Raw genomic sequence first — 21,783 nt, 5'->3', positions numbered from 1 at the left:
TTCTGTTTCTTGGCAGTTTCTCGCATGGAATAGCCTTCATTTCTAAGAACGAGAATAGACTGTCGAGTTTCACAGGAAAGTTCTCTTTTTCTGGCCATTTTGAGAGTTTCATAGAACAAACAAATGTAATGCTCCAGATTCTCAACTAGCTCAAAGGAAGGTCAATTTTATAGCTTCTCAAATGAGCCAAACAGTTTTCAGCTTGGCTAACATACTTGTGCAAGGGTTTTCTAGTTTTTTCTAAACATCTATTAGCCTTCTTACACAGTTAGCAAACACAATGTACCATTAAAACACTGGAGTGGTGGTTTTTGGAAATGGGCCTCTATACACCTATGTAGATATTGCAATAAAAACAAGATGTTTACAGCTAGAATAGTCATTTACCACATTAACAATGTATAGAGTATATTTCTGATTCATTTAATGTTAGCTTCATTGAAAAAAAATGTGCTTTTCTTTCAAAAATAATGAAATTTCTAAATGATCCCAAACTTTTGAACGGTAGTGTATATATATATATATATGTGTGTGCGTGTGTGTGTGTGTGTGTATATATATATATATATATATATATATATATATATATATATATATATATATATATATATATAATATACACTGTGTTCCAAATTATTATGCAAATAATATTTTCTCAGATTTTCCCAAATTACCTATATGAATTGCAGTCATTGTAATTTTCCGCTCAAATAACTATTAGAGTACAATTGAAAGGTTTTAGTACAAACTGCCTATGATAACAGTATATTTTTAAAAAAATAAAACACTCAAACTGCACTCAAAATGCATGTTCCAAATTATTATGCACAGCAGAGTTTTCAACCTTTTCATTTTAATAAAGAACAAAAAAATGGTTATTTTTGAAATTATAAGCATTAGCAGGTTATTACAAACTGAAATAAAACAGTTTTCAACTCAAAACTTTATTCTAGGTGATGTTACATTTGCACATAGGACCCCTTGTTCAAAAGGAGCTTCTGAACTCTCTTGTCCATTGAATTTGTCAGGTTTTGGATGGTTTCTGCTTCAATTGTTTTGCATGAGGACAGAATACCCTCCCAGAGCTGTTGCTTAGATGTGAACTGCCTCCCGCCATCATAGACGCACGCTCCTTTTGATGATGCTCCAGAGGTTCTCAATGGGGTTGAGGTCAGGGGAGCATGGGGGCCACACCATAAGTTTGTCCCCTTTTATGCCCATAGCAGCCAAAGATGCAGATGTGTTATGTGCAGCATGAAACTGTGCATTATCATGCATGAAAATGATCTTGCTGCCGAATGCACGGTTCTTCTTCTTGAACCATGGCAGGAAGTGCTGTTTGAGAAACTCAACATACATTATGGAGTTCATCTTTACCCCTTCAGGGATCCTAAAGGGGCCGACAATCTCTCTCCCCATGATTCCAGCCCAAAACATTACTCCACCTCCTCTTTGTTGGCGCCGTAGCCGTGTTTGCATGGGGTGTCCATCAACCAGCCATCCTCCACTCCATCCATGTGGACCATCGAGTGTTGCACGGCACTCATCGGTGAACAAAACAGTTTAGAAGTCAGTCTTCATGTATTGTTTGGCCCACTGGAGCCGTTTCTGCTTGTGTGCAGTGGATAGAGGAGGTCGACAGGATGGCTTACGCACAGCTGCAAACCTCTGAAGGACCCTGCATCTTGTTGTTTGGGGGACGTTGGAGGCACCAGCTGCTTCAAAAACTTGTCTGCTGCTATAACAAGGCTTTTTTGCCGCTGCTCTTTTAACCTGATGTAATTGCCTGTAGGAAAGAGTCCTCAATTTTCCCTTATCAGCACGCACACGTGTGTACTGTGAATCAGCTACATACTTCTTGATTGTGCGATGATCACGATGAAGTGTCTTGGCAATGTTGATTGTAGTCATGCCTTGACCTAAACACTCCACAATTTGTTGCTTCTCAGCTGCCGACACATCCTTTTTCTTTCCCATTTTGGCAGAAAATGTAGGCTGCTTAATAATGTGGGACAGCCTTCTTAAGTAGTCTTGCCTTTCATTGGACACACCTGCCAAACACATCACCATCGATGAGTTTAACTGACAAACTAAAAAATTCTTACCTTATCACTCCTAAACACTTTTTGAATAATAATGTGGAACACAGTGTGTATGTATATGTATATGTGTGTGTTTTTTTATTTTTTTCAAGACAAAATCCTGAAATTAACAGGTGTGAAGACTTTTTGGATCCACTATAAGGATTTTTTTTTATAATGGACAACACCGTTAGGAGCTCAAGGTGTAAAAGAAAATAAAAAAAAAATTAATGCACAGTGCCTGAATCCACCACCAGAGGGAGAATGGGTGCTTCCTCCATACAATCCTATGTTCACTATATACCTCTGTAGTAAGTGCCTAGTTATTTCCTAAAAATGAATGTGTGGATAAGGCCAATATTTTTAAATGCATTTTAACACTTTCCTGATATCCACTGTACATGCACAGTAGGCAAGAAGTTCCGACGAGCCGTACATGTATGGCACAAGAATGAAGCGCACTCAGGAGCAGAGTCTACTCAGTCAGTGGCAGATATCTGCTGTATAATACAGCTGACACTCTGCTGCAATAGCCATGATCTAGATATTACAGTTAATAGCAATTGCAGCATCTAGATGGGTGGAGAGGAAGGGGGCTCCATCTCGCTCCAAGCCCCCAACCCCTGTGATTCCATTGTGGAGTGCCGATGGTTGCTAGACCAACCAATAGCCTCAGCATTTATCTGCTATGGTAGCCTATAATGCCCTGTCATCTGATGATGGAAAATTAGGGTGTTTCTACCTTACTGGTGACATGGCCTCCGAAAACCAATCCAGTAAAATGCTCACTCCCAATGTCAAATGCCCACTTTTGAGCCCTGAAGCATGCCCTAAATTCAGATAACGTCTATATATGTAGCATTAGTACAGTGACGAGAAGCCAAATAAAGGAGGCTTAAAGAGGTATTCCCATCTCCAAGATCTTTTCCCAATATGAAGTAGGTGCAATAATATTAGCAAATACCTCCAATTAGAAATGTAGTATAGTTTTTCTGGTTTGCTCCTCATGTGCAGACATTGCAGGACCTTAGGTATCCATGGTTACAACTACTAGCAACTAGGTAACTAACTGTCACTATATCATGAAGAAAAGGTGAAAAAACTGGCACATCCATCCAGATTATAAAATAAAAATTTAAAAACTTTATTGGTACATAGTTAAAAAGTTAAAAATAGAAACCTCAGCCTGACCGGTTTCTGGTGCAAGTTGCACCCTTAATCATAGGACACAGTGAGGGAGATACAATCATGTGGTGGTTATATACACCTGTCACTATATCAGTGGTCATAACCATGGATACCTAAGGTCCTGCAATGCCTGCTCATGAGGAAAGAGACATAGAGAATCAGAAAAAACTATACTACATTTCTAATTGGAGATATTTGCGAATATTTGTATTATTGCATCTACTACATATTGGGATAGGATCTTGGAGATAGTAATACCCTTTTAGCTAGGATAGGTCAGTGGGGGTACTACACACATGGCCAAAATTGTTTTTACATTTGTGTTAAAGTAAAAAAAAACAACCGTCACTGAAATAACTACAGGGTGGGCCATTTATATGGATACACCTAAATTAAATGGGAATGGTTGGTGATATCAACTTCCTGTTTGTGGCACATTAGTATATGGGAGGGGGGAAACTTTTCCAGATGGGTGGTGACCATGGCGGCCATTTTGAAGTCGACCATTTTGGATCCAACTTTATTTCTTTCAATGGCAAGAGGGTCATGTGACACATCAAACTTATTGAGAATTTCATAAGAAAAACAATGGTGTGCTTGATTTTAACGGAACTTTATTCTTTCATGAGTTTTTTACAAGTTTATGACCACTTATAAAATGTGTTCAAAGTGCTGCCCATTGTGTTGGATTGTCAATGCAACCTCTTCTCCCACTCTTGACACACTGATAGCAACACCGCAGAAGAAATGCTAGCACAGGCTTCCAGTATCCGTTGTTTCAGATGCTGCACATCACAAGAGTGGGAGAAGAGGGTTGCATCGACTTCAAAATGGCCACCATGGTCACCACCCATCTGGAAAAGTTTCCCCCCTCCCATATACTAATGTGCCACAAACAGGAAGTTGATATCACCAACCATTCCCATTTAATTTAGGTGTATCCATATAAATGGTCCACCCTGTAAAAGTAATTTTAAATTTACTGAATTTCAACTAAGGAAAATTCAAACATTGCTTTTGACTTGTGGTTCAACAGAGAAAAATATATATATAAAAAACTAACAAATGGCCTGAACAAAAGTGTTGGTGCCCTTAACTTAATATTTTGTTGGACATCAATTTGTAGGGTCCATTTTCTCCTGCATCCCAATATGAAACTGAAACATTTGGAAGAAAAAAAAAAGTCTGTAAAGCAACTGTTCAAAATTTTCAGCACTCTCCTAGATGAATTCCTTAAGGGGTATAGTTTCCAAAACTTGTTTTACCTTTTGGGGGGTGGGGGGGGGGTTCTGTTTCATTCATTCATTCAAATTTGTGTCAATTGTCTAGCATAAAAGTTATTTTAAAGGGAATCTGTCAGCAGGATCAACCCTTCTAAGCTACCTACAGTGGCTTGGGAACGTGTTTACCCCCCTTGGCATTTTTCATATTTTGCTACCTCACAACCTGGAAATTCACTGTTTTTTTTTGTTTTTTTTGAGGGTTTACATCAGTTCATGTAAAGAACATGCCTACAAACTGTGAACCTTTGTTGTTGTTTTTTTTTATTGTGAAGCAAACAACAAATAGGACAAAATAACTGAAAATTTTGGTGTGGATAACTATTAACCCCCATAAAATCAGTACTTTGTAGAACCACCTTTTGCGGCAATGACAGTTGCAAGTCACTTTGGATAAGTCTCTATGAGTTTTCCACATCTGGCCACTGGGATTTTTGCCCATTCCTCAAGACAAAACTGCTCCAACTCCTTCAAGTTGGATGGTTTCCTCTGGTGAACAGCAATCTTCAATTCTGACCACAGATTCTCACTTGAATTAAGGTCTGTGCTTTGACTAGGCCACTTTAAAACATTTACACGTTGCCCCTTAAATCACATTAAGTGTTGCTTTAGCAGTATGCTTTGTGTTATTGTCTTGTTGGAAGGTGAACCTCCGTCCCAGTCTCAAATCACTGATATACTGAAACAGGTTTTGCTCAAGAATATCCCTGTATTTCACACTATCCATATTCCTCTTGACTTGAACTATTTTCCCTGTTCCTGCTGCCAAAAAACATCCCCACAGCATGATGCTGCCACCATACCTTTGGGGAGTCTCTCAAATGTTTTTTGGCGAACTGAAAATGAGCCTTACAATTTTTGTGTGTAATGAAAGGCTTTTTTCTGCCCACTCTTCCTTAAAGGCCACCTCTATGGAGTATACGGCTTATTGTGGTCGTGTGGACAGATAATCCAGTCTCTACTTGGGAACTCTGCAGCTCAGTCAGGTTTACCTTTGGTCTCTGTGTTGCCTCTCTGATTAATGCCCTCCTTGGCCGGGCTAAGAGTTTTGGTGAGCGGCCCTCTCTTTGCAGGTTTGTTGTGGTACCGTGTTCTTTCCATTTGATAATGGATTTGATGTTGTCCGGTGGATCATCAGAGATTGGGATATTTTTTTATAACCCAACCCTGACTTCTCAGTAACTTAGTCTCTAACTTGTTTGAAGATCTCCTTGGTCTTCATGGTGTTTGGTTAGTGGTGCTTCTTGCTTAGCGGTGTTGCAGCCTCTGTGTCCTTTCGGAAAAGGTGTGTATATACTGACAGTGTCATGAATGTGCTGCATGCTGCTGATTGGACCTGTGTAAATCTGAGTTCAGAAGATCGCGGTGTTTAGCTGAGCACAGGTCCTCTTTAAACCCTTTCCATGCCTTTCCGTGCCACAAAAAAACTGTTAACTCCTGAAGGTAGATTTTGAGTTCCTTGTTGTCTATTGGCTGTGCTGCTTATTGGAACCACACATTTCAATTACATCAACCTGTGCCTGGCTTCCCTCCATGCGAGCTAAAGAATCTTCATTCTGTTCTTTGCTGCATTGGGGAAGGTGTTCTAGAGAGTCGCTCTTGTTTTGAGATTTTTATATGCGGTTTGTTGTGAATACCTCTTCACTCCCCCTCCCACTTTTTGGCATTCCTTCGTGCTGCTTTTCTGATTCGTTCCTTCTTGAACTAAATGTTTGGCCCCGATAAAATAAAAAACCTATATTCACCTCCCTTGCCGGCACCGTTCCAGCGGTGTCTGCACTTGTGGTCCTGGAGCTCTGGTGCGGTGGAATGACATGTGGTGCCCAGTGCCCAGTCAGCTCTGGCGTCGCTGTCACCACCTTCATACGGATTGAACATGATGAGGATGTCTGAGATCAGCTGCAGCCCAGACTTCATGTTCAGTCCGTATGAAGGCAGGGACAGTGTTGCCAGCGCTGGTTGGACGCCGGGCACCACGTGTTATTCCAGCGCACCAGAGGCCAGGGACCGCGAGTGCCGACATTTCTGGAACGGCGCTGGCATGGAAGGTGAGTATAGTTTTTTTTTGTTTTTTTTTTTATCAGGGGCCAAACATTTAGTTCAAGAAGGAGTTGTCCACTAAAAAAATAAAAAATGAAAAATTGCTGCTAAACTTTTAAGCATTTACCACCAACATAAAGTATAACGTGTCAAAAAATAATTTTCAGAATCACTGAGGTTGGACTAAGCAATGCAAAATTATAGCCAGATTAAGTTACACATGTCAGATTTTGAAAAATGGGGTTTGATTGGGAAAGTCAAAACTGGACTTGTGTGGTAAGGGATTATAAATGTAAAGCATTAATTGGGTGTATGTGGTCCAACCCCATCATGGTAAAGGATACCTGTTTACTTTGACACTGCATATCACTATTTTCAACCTAAGTTGTCACCGTAGCAGAACCAAGAGGTTTTCATGTAAATAATGTACCTCCTAGAAGGTATGCCTAGCCAGACAATGTTCCTGCAATGATTTGCAGCAGGGGATGTTATATCATAGAAGAGACCCCCTCTGTCAATTTATATGCCCAAATTGAGCATTTGAACAAGGTTTGTCCTGATGAAACAATTCTGGCAGGAAGGAATAGGTTATTTCTGTTCTATTTTCAAGTATTCTACTAACTGGATGCCGCATGTTGCATGTTCGTGTAAAATACAAAGATTTTATTGTTGGTTACAAAATGAAAAATCCAGCCAGACACTCATGATTTGTCTAATCAGATTGTCTGAGTCAATAGTTGTATTGCCATGAAATTGAGTTCCATGAAGTTTGAGTGAAATTCTTGTAGGTCACTTAGATATACAACATATTTTATATCAGGGGTGTAAAACATTTGGCCTGCATGGGATTATAATCCATCCCTGGATGTGGGCCATAGGAAATGAGTGCCATCTGGATTAGCACCTGAGGTTTCAAGTTGCCCATGGCTAGATTGTCCTCATGAGATTAGCAGCACATCGCCGTCACAATGATTTGTGGGGATAGGTAGGAGAGACCACATGTGTTATGGGCTCACCTTGTGTGGTGGATCCTCAAAGCCCAAGGTGTAGGTGGGCATACTGAAACACAGTGGGTAATCTTATTTTTATTGTCTGGGGTAAAAGTGGCTAATAGTTAATGGGGGGCACAATGTTGGCTTATTAATTTAGATTTTGAATGGTAGGTTTGCTCAGTGGCCAAATACGTATTTATGGTGTGCCGCAGATCTGTATTTAGGGGTGCAGTGTGCGGACTTAGTCATTGTCAAAGGCACTTCGTATTCCCAGTCTAAATTTTAACAATACGGTCCGAGCCCTAACAGGATTTTTCTAAGTGGCCCTGGACCCTATTTTTAGTTTGCTATCCCAGTTCTGTATAGTCACATCTGCTATCTCTTCTTTTCATTGGCGGGCTATAATAGGCTTGTTGAATGAGATTCTCATTCAGAGAAACAAAGCCATTTTCTGGTGCACCATGTAAAACACATGTCGTCGTTTCTTGGGGCTGCCAGATGTTTCATACAAATGTGTAGTTCTCTACAGCATGTAGGTTTCAAAATTTCTTTTACGGGTCAATGTTTTGAAGCTAGAAAGATACTTATTTAGACTGAAGATATTATTAGGCCAAATTCACAAGTGGAAGTTTGCATTGTTGCTAAATTTTCAGGAAGAACCTGCAATATATATATATAAAAAAAAAAAAAAAAGACCCTCACAAACTTTAAGGAACTGAAATAATTTAAGGATTTGAGACTTCAGCATCCTTATCTATTGTTTTTTTTCTTTGTGGAGTTTTCTGGTGTAAAAGTGCTTGATATGTCTCAAACTCTTTGGACAACTCATAATTGAGACAAATTTTTCAATTTACCAGGTTTACTCCAGCTGCCAAATTCTGGCGGCTGCACAAGGCAGCTAAAAGATGCACTAAATCCACTAGGAAGCACAAGCCTCAATGAATTGTTGCATCTTTTCCTGAGCACCTTTCATCAAAAGTAGAATATAAAATTCCAGTCTTGATGAATCTAGGCCAGAGCATTCTGTGGAGATAAAACCCAATCGGAAACCTTTTTTTTTTTTGGTGGATACTTTTTCATAAAAAAAGGAAAATGGGAAAATGATTATAACGAAGACTCTGTGCACAAATTGGATTTTTTTTTTCAGCAGTGCATTTATTATTTCCTTATGAGTTTTGTGTGTGTATTTTTATTTGGTAAATACTAATTTAAAAGGATTGGCCACTACTATTTTTATTGATGGCCTACTCTTTTTGGATAGGCCATTAATAACATATTGTCAGGTGCAACACCCAGTACCCCCCTGTCGATCAGCTGTTACTGGTAGTGGCTGGAAGCTCTTGGATGATGCCGGTACACTGCAGCTCCGTAATTTCTATAGTGGGCGCGGCCGAGTACTACAGATCCACTCCCTATTCAAATGAAATCAAATGAATAGGGGGTGGATCTGTACTACCCGGCCGTGGGTACTATAGTTTTGATGGACCTGCTGTATTCCAGCTGCATCCAAGAGCTTCTGGCTGCCAACTACAACAGCTGATCAGCGGGGTTGCCAATTGTCACACCCCCACTGATCAGATATTGATGACCTATCCTAAGCCTATGCCATCAAGAAAAAAGTAGTGACCAACCTCTTTAACTCTTCATGATCTATGACGTATAGGTCCATCATAGGTCGTGTCCCAGCATTTGATGCGGGCTCCAGCGCTGAGCCTGCATCTTTTCCAGGACACATAACAGCTATTTGATCACCTGTCATGTTCCCCTAACAGCCGCGGGTGGATGCGTGATCCATCCGCGGCTGTTAACATGTTAAATGCCTCTGTCAATCTCTGACAGAAGCTTTTAACACTCACGTCAAAAGCGAGTCATAAGACCCTCCCATAGGCGCCCCTGTCACAAGATCGCGAGGCACTGGAGCGTTGGCATTACAACCGGGCGTCTGCAGATGGTCCTTGTGCTTGTCATTGCAGATGTGCTATGAAGGCCGGCGTTCATAGCAGATGATCATTTATGCTGCACATAGCAGGGCTAAAGCCCTGCTATTTGAGGCGCAAGCAATCAGAAGATCGCAGCTTCAAGTCTCCTAATGGGACTGTTAAAGGAAGTAAAAAGTAGAAAAAATATGTTCTAAAAAAAATCTAAAAGTTCGCCCCCCCCTTTTTCCCCATTCAGAATAAAACAATAAAAAAATACGCATTTGGTATCACTGCGCTTAGAAATGTCTAATCTATCAAAATATAAACTAAATTAATCAGATCGGTAAACGGCATAATGAAGAAAAAAAATCAAAACTCCAGACTTGCGGTTTTTTGGGCGCCGAAACATTGCAATGAAATGCAATAGCGGGCGATCAAAACATCGTATCTACCTCAAATAGGTATCAATAAAAACGTCAGCTCGTCGTGCAAAAAATAAGCCTTCACCCAGCCCCAGATCCTGAAAAATGAAGACGATAAGGGTCTTGGAAAATGGTGCTTTTTTTTTTTTTTTTTTTGACAAATTTTGGAAATCTTTTTTATCACTTAAATAAAAAAAGAATGACGCGCCCCTGGGCCTGTGCTGTGGTGCAGCGTTGCACACGCGGGGAATACCCGGAGCCGGATCTGTTGGGGGTAGTAGTCCTCGTGGCGGTGACCCGGTCCGTGCCCAGGGAGTCAAACTGAGCGGCAGTATTTAGCAGTAGATGTTTAGAATGTTCGACTACGCCACCCGTTGAATGCGGTCATGAGACCGCCGCTGCAGGGCAGACCGCTGAGGCCGGTGATACGGTTGTGCAGCGGGGATGGTATAACCCCCAACGGGAGGGGTATGGCCTCAGGGCAGCCGACGTGTTTGAAGGGGGGTAGCAGGAACCACTCAGAGACGGTGCGGTGTAGTTTTGGGTCTTTACTGGTGACAAGGTAGACCCTCCCGGAGTACTGGCTAGCGATCGGGGCCTGGTCAGTCCGTGAGCTGATGGGATCTCCCCTGGCCAGGCGGAGTTGTAGGCCTCCCCAACTAATCGTACTCTTCTGGCTACCTTGCTAGAGGCGGGTAAAAGTAGCCCACGTCCCTGAGTGTACCGTGTGGTGCTCACCCGTATGGCCGGTGACTCGGGGCCTTTTGGTAACTTCCGCTCCACGTCGCGGTGCTGGTCCCTTGCGTGTGACCGTGCCTTCGGGTTTCTTGGCCAGAGGACCTGAAATCCCCTGCCGGGCGGTTTCTGCTGCTGGGTAAGGATTAGTCCCCACAGCCTTGGACCCCGGGTCCGGTAAGAACTCTTCAATCAGGGCGAGCTCTACAGCTTCCAGCCCCTGATTTGTTTTTAGCACAGCTCCCACAGAGCTCCTGATCTTTCTTGTTCCTAAAGCTGCTCCACTACAGACCAGACTGTGTCTCTGTCTGTGTTCTCTCACTCTACTTTACTCACTAACCCTGCCTCAGCCCCAGCTTTATATAGGGGAAGTTCTTCCCCTCCCAGGACTGGGCAGGAGGTGTGGCATGCATAGGATGTCTGACCAGGAAACCTCCCACCTGCTCACAGACGTAATATTGCTATTACTGTGGGAACCAGACCCCTGGGGTGCCACATTCCCCCCTAGTGAAATTTAGTACTCCGGGACTAAACATATTTTTGTAAAACATAACCAGTAAAAACAGAAACAGTACAATAAAGAAAAACACATTAGGATGGTCACGGCATGTCCGCAACCGGGTGCAGTCTTTGAAGAAAACAAAGGTGTCCATTTCACCAAGGAACAGGGAGCCGTAACCAGGTAGGGGTACAGTTGGTAGAACCTACCGGGATGTGGTTGTATAGGTCCACCAGATCAGGCAGTTTCTCAGGCCACAGACTGCGTTCTTCCAGGGGCAATGTTTTTAAAAGGTCTATCACCACCTGGTTCATTTTCTCACAGAGTCCATTGGTTTGCGGATGATAGGGTGTTGTTCTTATCTTCCGGCAGCCATACAGAGTGCAGAACTCCTGGAAGACTTCCGCTTCAAAGGCAGGTCCCTGGTCCGTCAGCACCTTCTCGGGGTATCCGTGTGGACGGCAGAAGTGCTGCTGGAAGGCTCTAGCTGCTGTTTGAGCCGTTAAGTCCTTGACGGGGACGACAACCAAGAACCGGGAGTAGTGATCCACGATGGTTAACGCATAGACGTAGCCACTTCTGCTGGGGGTCAGTTTTACATGATCCAAGGCTACCAGTTCCAACGGCTGCTTGGTGACGATGGACTGCAGGGGAGTCTTCTGGCTAGCACGGTCCTTCCTTCTTAGGTTGCATGGGCCACAGTCTCTGCACCACCTCTCGATGGTTCCTCTCATGCCTACCCAGTGGAACCGCCCGCGCAGCAGGAACTCCAGCTTCTTCCATCCGAAGTGCCCAGCTCCGTCGTGGTATGCCTCCAGTACCATAGCCGCGTCTCTTCTTGGCACCACTACTTGCCAGATCAGTTCATGCGTCCGGGAGTTAACCATTCTGCGGCACAACTTCCCCTTGTAAAGGAACAGTCGACTCTTCTCAACCCACAGTTGCTTGGCCTCCTCCGGAGCGTCTGGGTCAAGGCGGGCATCTGGCTGAGTCAGCATCTCCTTCACCAGTCGGACGGCGGGGTCACTGTCTTGCGTTTCCGCCCAGTTGTAATGAGGTAAGGGGTTGAACGTAGCAGATTGCTTACCCCTTACACGGTGGGAATACTGGATAGTCCCATGACGGTGGAACGCGGGGAGTTCAACTTCTTCTAGTTCCTCTGGATCTTCCCCTACGTCCGGTAGGTTTGGCATTCTGGACAAGGCATCCGCGTTGGTATTGGAGCGTCCTGCCCGGTATTTGATCGTGAACTCATAGTTGGACAGGCGGGCCATCCACCTCTGCTCCAGGGCACCGAGTCTTGCAGTGTCCAGATGTGTCAACGGGTTGTTATCCGTGTACACGGTGAACCGGGAAGAGGCGAGGTAGTGCCTAAAGCGTTCGGTGACTGCCCACACCACTGCCAGGAACTCTAGCTTGAATGAGCTGTAATTCTCAGGGTTTCTTTCGGTGGGTCGCAGTTTTCGGCTGGCGTAAGCAATTACCCGTTCTTTCCCCTGCTGGATCTGGGACAGTACGGCTCCTAGCCCGATGTTACTTGCGTCGGTGTAGAGGATAAAGGGCTGGCTGTAATCCGGGTACGCCAGGATTTCATCCCCCGTGAGGGCCATCTTCAGCTGGCGGAAGGACTCTTCTTCCAGCTTCTCCCATCTGAAGGGCGGCTTCTGGTTCTTGGCCTTCCTGGACTGGCCTATCAGGAGGTCCTGCATAGGAGCTGCCTTTTTGGTGAAACCGGGAATAAACCTTCGGTAGTAGCCTACCAACCCGAGGAACTGCCGCACTTCCTTTACGCTGGAGGGGCTTGGCCATTCCTTAATTGCGGTGATCTTATCAGGGTCGGGAGCCACTCAGTCAGCACTCACCACGTGTCCCAGGTACTGCACCTTTGGTTTCAGGAGGTGACACTTGGAGGGTTTCACCTTTAGGCCGTAGTTTGCCAGGGCTTCGAACACTTCTGCCAGGTGTTTCAGGTGGTCCTCGTAGGTCTTGGAGTAGACGATGACATCGTCCAGGTATAACAGAACCGTCTCGAAGTTTCGGTGTCCCAGACAGCATTCCATCAACCGTTGGAAGGTTCCTGGTGCGTTGCAGAGTCCGAACGGCATGCAGGTAAAGTCGCTAAGTCCCATCGGGGTGGTGAATGCGGTCTTCTCCCGGTCCGCCTCTGCTACAGGAACCTGCCAGTACCCGCTAGTGAGATCCAAAGTGGAGAAGAAGTTAGCAGATTTTAAAGCAGCCAAAGACTCCTCTATCCTTGGTAAGGGGTACGCATCTTTGTGTGTGATACGGTTGATTTTCCGGTAATCTACACACATTCTCATAGTGTTTTCTTTTCTTTTTAACCAAGACTAGTGGAGCTGCCCAGGGGCTACAGCTATCCCTGATTACTCCAGCCTCCTTCATGTCTCTAAGCATCCCCTTGGCGTGTTGGTAGTGTGCAGGGGGTACGGGTCGGTATCTCTCCTTTATGGGAGGATGGTCTCCCGTGGGGATGTGGTGTTCTACCCCTTTTACTCGCCCGAAGTCTAACGGGTGTTTACTAAACACTCTCTCGTACTCTTGAACCACCCGATAGACTCCTTGTTTCTGGTGTGAGGGAGTGGAGTCAGTACCCAGATGTAGTTGCTGACACCAGTCCTCCATTGGTTTCTTAGAGCCGTTACCTTCCTCTGGTTGAGATGGAGGCAAGGGTTCCACGGCCTGTACAGAATTCTGATTGATGGTATACAATTTGGCTAGCGTAGCATACCGGGGCAGGTACACTTCCCTCTTCCCGATATTTATTATGCGAACGGCACCCTCCCATGGCGTACATCAACCACCCCCCGTGCTGTCAAAATGGTGGGCCTACTGTCTGAGTAGACGGGTTCTACCATTGCTTGGTAGTCTCTACCTCTTAGACCAATAGCTGCCCGGCACCAAATCATCATTTCACTTTTTGGGGGCATGGCAATAGGGAAAGGGTCACACATTCTCACGCTTCCAATCTCACCACCGGAGAGTTCCACCTGTTGCCGCCGCATCAGTGCCCGGATCTCTTTTTGGAGCACTCGCTGCTGGCCGGAGCTGGCGTTCTTGGCAACCTGCTGTAAAATGAAAATCACCTCTGCAAGACAATTTTCAATCACATTAGTTCCTAGAGTTATCTTTGGGTGACTCTCGCGCTTGTCAATGTCTACAATGATCAGTCCCTGTGCTGCCAGTTCAACTCTACCGACTTTAATGGTCATCTCTTTGAATCCGATCTGTGGCACGGGTTGACCATTGCTGGCGATGATACTCAAGTCGTCGTCAGGGTAGCGGGTTATATCCGAGTCATTCCAGTACTGCTTAAAGAGCACGTACGGGATGGTGGTGACCTGTGACCCGGTGTCAAGTAGGGCACTCATAGGAATACCATCCAGTACCACAGGCAAGACTGGACGTCCTCCCACGTATTTGTCACGCCAGTTCGATGGGCCTGGTGATCTTATTCCTGGGGGTTGGCCCTCTACCCCAGGTTGTGCCAGTTTAACGGACAGTACCTTGCCATATGTCCGGGTTGATTGCAGCGGCGGCAGATGGGTTGTCCGTCCTCGTTGTATCGGTCGCTGGGTCTTCCTCTGGCCGGTGGAGTCCTCCTTGGTCGACGCCACGGGATGTCCTCCGGTCCGGATGCCAGCTGGATCTTCCCTGGAGCAGAAACCTGTAAAGACTGCACAGTTCGGGTTAGCGCAGCAACGCTTTTAGCTAGCTCTTGGACCTGATGGTGCAAGTCTGGAGCCGGGTCATTGTTCAAAGCCTGCGCGTCAGCTCCCACAGGCCCTGCCGACAAGGGCGCCGCCTCCTGGTGGTAAGCGGTAGCAGGGCGCCTGTGGGTCACCACGCCACCCGGTGCCGGTTCTCGGAGCACCCGGATGGCTCTGTCCTTGAACTGTGCAAAGTCCAGATGAGGATCCTGTAAGGCCATTGCCCGCAACTGGGTTCGGTGGGCATTGCAATATAGTCCCTCTATAAATTGTTCGGTCAACAGCCTGTCCTCGTTTCTCACGCCGTCAGGGTCGGTCTGCTTAATGGCTCTCAGGGCCTCTTGTAGGTTTAGTGCATAGTCCCTTATATTCTCATGTGCTTGCTGTTTGCACCCGTAGAATCTAAGCTTAATCTCGGCTGAGGTGCGGGTATCAAAGGTGTCCTTCAGCCGGGTTAATATCCCTGCGACAGTTCTCCTCCCAGGTGGCCAGGACTTTACCTCCCTTTGGGCTGCCCCGGTTAGTTGGGCCACCAGGATGCTCACTTTTTGCTCTTCTGTGAGGGGGTACACCTGGAAGAGGCTATCCAGCTTTTCTCTAAAGTCATTCAGGGTATGTGACTCCCCTGAGTACTGGGGTAGCCAGGCTGCCCCCGGGATATAGGGCATGGTGAAAGGCATGACCGCGGCGGCGCTGGCGGTGGCTGTGGCAGTGAAGCTCTCCTCCGTATCCGACATCCTCCTCCCCCCTAGTGGACCGTGGCCTACCTTGCGATGATCCTCTTCCGTAGGCCGCGGCTCCGCAGTGGATCGTCAGGGTCGAGGACCTTCCGTCGCGCTCCTATGACGTCGGCGTCTGCTGGGCTCCTTCCAGGACCTTACGCAACGTCCGGACGTGAGGCGGGGCTTCAGTTCTCGCGGCTTTTCGGAGTCCACGCCCCTCTTCTTCCCGCACGGCGTCTTCAAGATGGCGTCCAACGGCGGGAAAACTCCACGGATGGCGGGAAGAAGGCAGAAGATGGCGCCGGATGGCGGGAAAACTTCACGAATGGCGGGAAGAAGGCAGAAGATGGCGCCGGATGGCGGGAATCTTCACCACAGGTAAGTTTAAAAGTCCCTTTTTCAGGCACGCAGTACCCGGTGGTTGCGGTCACGTAATCCTGCCGACTACGCCAAAGTTGACGCGCCCCTGGGCCTGTGCTGTGGTGCAGCGTTGCACACGCGGGGAATACCCGGAGCCGGATCTGTTGGGGGTAGTAGTCCTCGTGGCGGTGACCCGGTCCGTGCCCAGGGAGTCAAACTGAGCGGCAGTATTTAGCAGTAGATGTTTAGAATGTTCGACTACGCCACCCGTTGAATGCGGTCATGAGACCGCCGCTGCAGGGCAGACCGCTGAGGCCGGTGATACGGTTGTGCAGCGGGGATGGTATAACCCCCAACGGGAGGGGTATGGCCTCAGGGCAGCCGACGTGTTTGAAGGGGGGTAGCAGGAACCACTCAGAGACGGTGCGGTGTAGTTTTGGGTCTTTACTGGTGACAAGGTAGACCCTCCCGGAGTACTGGCTAGCGATCGGGGCCTAGTCAGTCCGTGAGCTGATGGGATCTCCCCTGGCCAGGCGGAGTTGTAGGCCTCCCCAACTAATCGTACTCTTCTGGCTACCTTGCTAGAGGCGGGTAAAAGTAGCCCACGTCCCTGAGTGTACCGTGTGGTGCTCACCCGTATGGCCGGTGACTCGGGGCCTTTTGGTAACTTCCGCTCCACGTCGCGGTGCTGGTCCCTTGCGTGTTACCATGCCTTCGGGTTTCTTGGCCAGAGGACCTGAAATCCCGTGCCGGGCGGTTTCTGCTGCTGGGTAAGGATTAGTCCCCACAGCCTCGGACCCCGGGTCCGGTAAGAACTCTTCAATCAGGGCGAGCTCTACAGCTTCCAGCCCCTGATCTCTTTTTAGCACAGCTCCCACAGAGCTCCTGATCTTTCTTGTTCCTAAAGCTGCTCCACTACAGACCAGACTGTGTCTCTGTCTGTGTTCTCTCACTCTACTCTACTCACTAACCCTGCCTCAGCCCCAGCTTTATATAGGGGAAGTTCTTCCCCTCCCAGGACTGGGCAGGAGGTGTGGCATGCATAGGATGTCTGACCAGGAAACCTCCCACCTGCTCACAGACGTAATATTGCTATTACTGTGGGAACCAGACCCCTGGGGTGCCACAAGAACCTATACATATTTGGTGTCTGGAAACTCGAACTGACCTGGAGAATCATAATGGTAAGTCAGTTTTAGCATTTAGTGAACAGGGTAAAGAAAAAACAACCCAAAAATATAATTGTGGAATTGCACTTTTTTTTTTTGCAATTCCACCTCACTTGGAAATTTTTTTCCTGTTTTCCAGTACACTATATAGTAAAATCAATGGTGTCGTTCAAAAGTACAACTCATCCCACAAAAAACAAGCCCTCACATGGCTATACTGACCAAAAAATAAAAAAGTTATTGCTTTGGGAAAAAGGGAGCAAAAACAGAAACGTAAAAACTAAAAATCCCAAGGTCGTGAAGGGGTAAAAGTAAAAAAAAAAAGTGAATTGAACTTTGAATTGGTTGTGTTTTCACAAATCATTCAATTAATACTGAACACCCACTAAATCTACACTTTTCTTACCTTTCGTGTGTCCTGGTTCAAGCGGATCGAAAGGCATGTCACTTTCTGTGGTGGGGAAAGTTCCTTTATTGTGGTTGCTGCAGATTCTTAAAGCAGGATTCCCATTTTATAAAGTGATGGCATATTAGTAGATGCTGCTGTGCAAAATGTAATCACTTGATAAAATGTGGAATACCCCATTAAAAATATATAGGAATAACTCCTGGTTCTCATAGAAAATGTTTGTACCACCTCACCCACAAACCAACTCTACATCCTCTGCCATTTTTAGCACTATTGTTTTAAATGGTAACGAGATCCTTTCCACCCACGTATGTGAGCGTTTGACTGTATACTCTCCACCCAGCTAAGCCTTTCCATTTATACTTTGCTGCTGGATTAACCATAGTCTGCTGGTGTATGCTGCAGGATAGGCCACACTTTTTCTCTTGTGGAGTCATAAGAGAACAAAAAATACCATTATTTACATCTGTATAAAATTACGCAAACAGGAATCCGATATGAGCCTACAGAATAATATGGGCACTGTTACAGATCAGTAGAAATAAAAATGTATTTTTTTCCCCCACAGATGAGTACCATGCCAGGGCTACCTACAAGGCCTTGTTTCTACGACATTGATCTTGATCCTGATACTGAGGAAGTAAAAGGATTGTTTTAAGCCACAGGTAAAGTATTTTATTTATTTTAATTTTTTCAATTCAGAAGTTAAGGGATGAATTTAATGACAGAATTTTTTTTTCAACTCCATTCTGTTTTCTTTAGTATTGTAACTCCATCAAGTCTAAGCTATAGCATTTATTCCAACAGAGATGAAAAATCCCCAAAAGTACTAAGGTTCTTTAGCATGGCAACATCCTCTATGTTGGTGTTCTGAATGGTACACTGTAGGATATTATTCAGTCACTCTCCTTACAGCTCAATATATTTCTGTTAACAGTAGATTTGAGGATTCTTAAAGGGAAACTGTCACCCCCTGGCAGTTTTCTGACCTCTAATATGGCCATACAGGTGATAGAAATTTGAATCTATACCTACCTGTATGCCTCATATTAGAGGTCTTGTGGCTGTGAAATTGCTTTTTATTTTTTCTGGGTTATCATGTGTTCCCGTCCCCAAACAAATCCCGTCTACTGTTATAATTAAAATATTTCCCCCCTCCCCTGCACGTCACAGTGCCCTGTGACGTGCAGTCTTTATGGTCAGATCACGCGCCTGCTCACTTCACCCTGCCGTCTATGTACCATTGTAGAGGAGGGATCTAGTGCGCAGGTGCCGGGAAGTCAGAGTGTGCAGGATCTGGCCATAAAGACTGCACGTCACAGGACACTGACGTGCAGGGGAGGGGGGAAATATTTTAATTTAAACAGTCGGCGGGATTTCTTCCCATCCCCCGGATAGTTACACCTGATAATCCAGAAGAAATAAAAAGCAATTTCAGAGCCACAAGACCTCTAATATGAGGCATAGAGGTAAGTATAGATTCACATTTCTATCACTTGTATGCCCATGTTAGAGGTCAGAAAAGTTCCAGGGGGTGACAGATTCCCTTTAATAATTTTTGTTCATTAATCTTATCAAAAGAATATTGTTCTTTTAACCGAGTTGGGTAACCTCCTCTGAATCCCATTCATATTATTCAAAGCAAAATGGCATCCTGCCTTCATAACTTCTAAGTACTTAGAAATGGAAATTGGCGCAACAGTGAAACTCTGTCATTAAGTACCAGTTTCATAGGAGACTAAATGAGATTTCTTGCTAACAGGCTAACGTATTCACTGTGATGTAAATCTTAATGTGAATAGCAGGCTGGAATGGCATCACATGCGGCTGCAATAGCCATTGACTAAATCCTTAGCTTATAACATGTCCCTTAAGTGCCAACTGCTATAACCTTTACAATTTTTTCCATATGCTGTATTTTCACTTTTGAGGAAAAAAATAGTACATTTATTACATTTTTGTGAGTATTAAGGGTGAGAGATCGAGATTGTGGACATGTTTGTGATCATATTGGAGCAGGTTAGGTTGCAATATAGTCTAGGAAATCCAAATCTTTACCTTTTGTTAGAGTAGAGAGAAGTTTAAAGTCTTCAGGTCTGCCAAATCTTATAGGATATGGTAATTCTCACAAGATCACATTGAAAAAAAGACTCGCCAAGGTGTGACTTAACTGGGTGGATGTAGGGAGTGTTTTTACTTAGCTCCTATGTATTCTGCTGTTTGCTATCTTGTAAGTTTATGCATGGTACACCTATATCCATGAAGGGTATAAATAAACATACACTTCAGATTTTCTTTTTAGAATCTTAACTCGCATGCCTGTGTATTTCTTGGTCCTCACCAGTGCCATAAAATGAATCCCAGAAACTTTTAAGTTGGAGTGAGTATAGCTCCAACACCTTTTTAGCACTGCAAGGATGTGAAGTATTTTGCTTTTCAGAAATTCCCATATTGTGACCCTGATAAGTGTTTGATAGCTGCAAAGTCATTGAAATATAAAGATATTAGAGAAAGATATTACGTCCCAGACAATGCCTGAAGATTGATGAACCAGGCTGAAGATTCCCTATACTGAGGCAGATGGAAACACTGTGGACGCAGTCTTGACTATGATCCAGCAGTGTCCGTCTTTTTTGGCGTACATAAAAGCGTAGTCAGCCACAGTTTTGTGCACCTCTTGAAAGCCGGATACCGCCGAGCAAAGGCCACACAGAGTCCAGAGTAACTCTGCTGCCTCGTTGTTTAATGGATCCCTCTGGGGTTTCATCCAATTCACATATCTTGTAGATTTGTATAAAAACCCTGATGTAAGTTCTCGGCGTAGAGCACAGGATAAATGTGAACTGATCCAAAATGTTCTGTACCCTAAAATTCCACCAATGAAAACTCCTACTCAACTCACAAAAATAAAGTCCCCACTCAGGTCTGTCATCTGTTAACCGAAATATAGCGGGCTTCCACAATACTGGTAGCACAAACACTCTGGAAAAGTGACGTGGCTCCCACTAAAAGAAATCAAGCTAAATCTGCACTCCCAAATCCAAATGCCCTCTCTCCTCCTGAGCCCCACAGAGTGCCTAAATGGCAGTGAGCATCCACATGTTTGGTATTACTGTAACGATAATAATCTTTATTTATGTAGCGCCAACATATTCCGCAGCGCTTTACAGTTCAGTGGTCCATATACAACAGTCATAAGTAACATAGCTAAAGATAATACAATAATTATTATTATTTATTGTTATAGCGCCATTTATTTCATGGCGCTTTACATGTGAAAAAAAGATATACATACGGAAACAATTACAATAATCTTGAGCAAAACGTGACAGAGACTGGTACAGGAAGAGCGAGGACCCTGCCCGCGAGGGCTCACAGTCTACAATTAAAGCAAAAATAATGACAACCCTGCTCATAAGAGCTTACAATCGGCAATATGAATAACGATGAGAGCCCGCTTCATTTATGGGATACATGTCTCCAGAAGCACGAGCTGGGCATAATGTACGGGCACTACAATGTATGGGCACTACAATGTATGGGCACTAAAGTGGCAGATTTGCATTTTCACTCCACAACATCCATTGCTGCTTATTTCTGGAAAACACCCATGGAGTCAAAATCATAACTACATCCCAGAGGGGTGCAATTTCGAACCTGGGGTCAATTAAGGGGGATTTTGCTCTTCTGGAACTATTAGGCTCCGTATATGGAGTCCGCAAACTATTCTACGAAAATTTGTTCTCCAAGAGTCAACATTTTTGTGGGGAAAAAGTAAAATTTAAATTTTCTCCTTCCACATTGTTTTAATTCCTGTGATGTACCTAAAGAGTTTAATATATTTCTTGAATGTGGTTTTGAGGGGTGCAGGTTTTAAAATGGTGTCACTTTTTGAGTATTTTGTATCACATAGCCCCTCAAAGTCACTTCAAATGTGATGTGGTCCCTAAAAAAAAAAGTTTTGTAAATTTTGTTAGAAGGGTTAAAAGTTTATCAGCAATTTTCCAACTTCCTAACAAAATTTTATTTATTAACTATTTTGTGTAGTATAACCACCAGATTTAACACTTTTCTGACATGCTACATAATAATACATCCCTGTGCCCTGGGCCTTATGGACCAGGTACATATTATTACGGCAAAGCGATTGTGCCCGCACAGAAGTTGTGCGGGCACGATCGCCACTGGGTGTCAGCTGATTCTGACAGCTGACACCCGGCACTCAGTGCTAGGAGCAGT

The 21,783-nt window shown here is 44.8% G+C and overlaps 1 protein-coding gene across 3 annotated transcripts in view; it reads left to right on the top strand.

The window, feature by feature from the left end:
* Window positions 1-21,783, top strand: part of MTHFD1L (methylenetetrahydrofolate dehydrogenase (NADP+ dependent) 1 like) — a 267,649-nt gene that overhangs the window by 208,499 nt on the left and 37,367 nt on the right. For all 3 annotated transcript variants that reach the window (XM_073672671.1, XM_073672673.1, XM_073672670.1), the window contains one exon: window positions 18,113-18,209. In XM_073672671.1, the coding sequence (XP_073528772.1) occupies window positions 18,113-18,202 (90 nt within the window). In that variant the 3' untranslated portion in view covers window positions 18,203-18,209. The remainder of the gene's footprint in view (window positions 1-18,112; window positions 18,210-21,783) is intronic.

The sequence above is a fragment of the Phyllobates terribilis genome, unplaced genomic scaffold (assembly GCF_046119375.1).
Source record: "Phyllobates terribilis strain yellow unplaced genomic scaffold, ASM4611937v1 Scaffold_3__8_contigs__length_932513732, whole genome shotgun sequence".
NCBI classification, from domain to species: domain Eukaryota; kingdom Metazoa; phylum Chordata; class Amphibia; order Anura; family Dendrobatidae; genus Phyllobates; species Phyllobates terribilis.
The sequence above is the reverse complement of the archived record's forward strand: the minus strand, read 5'-3'. Positions and strand labels throughout refer to the sequence as shown.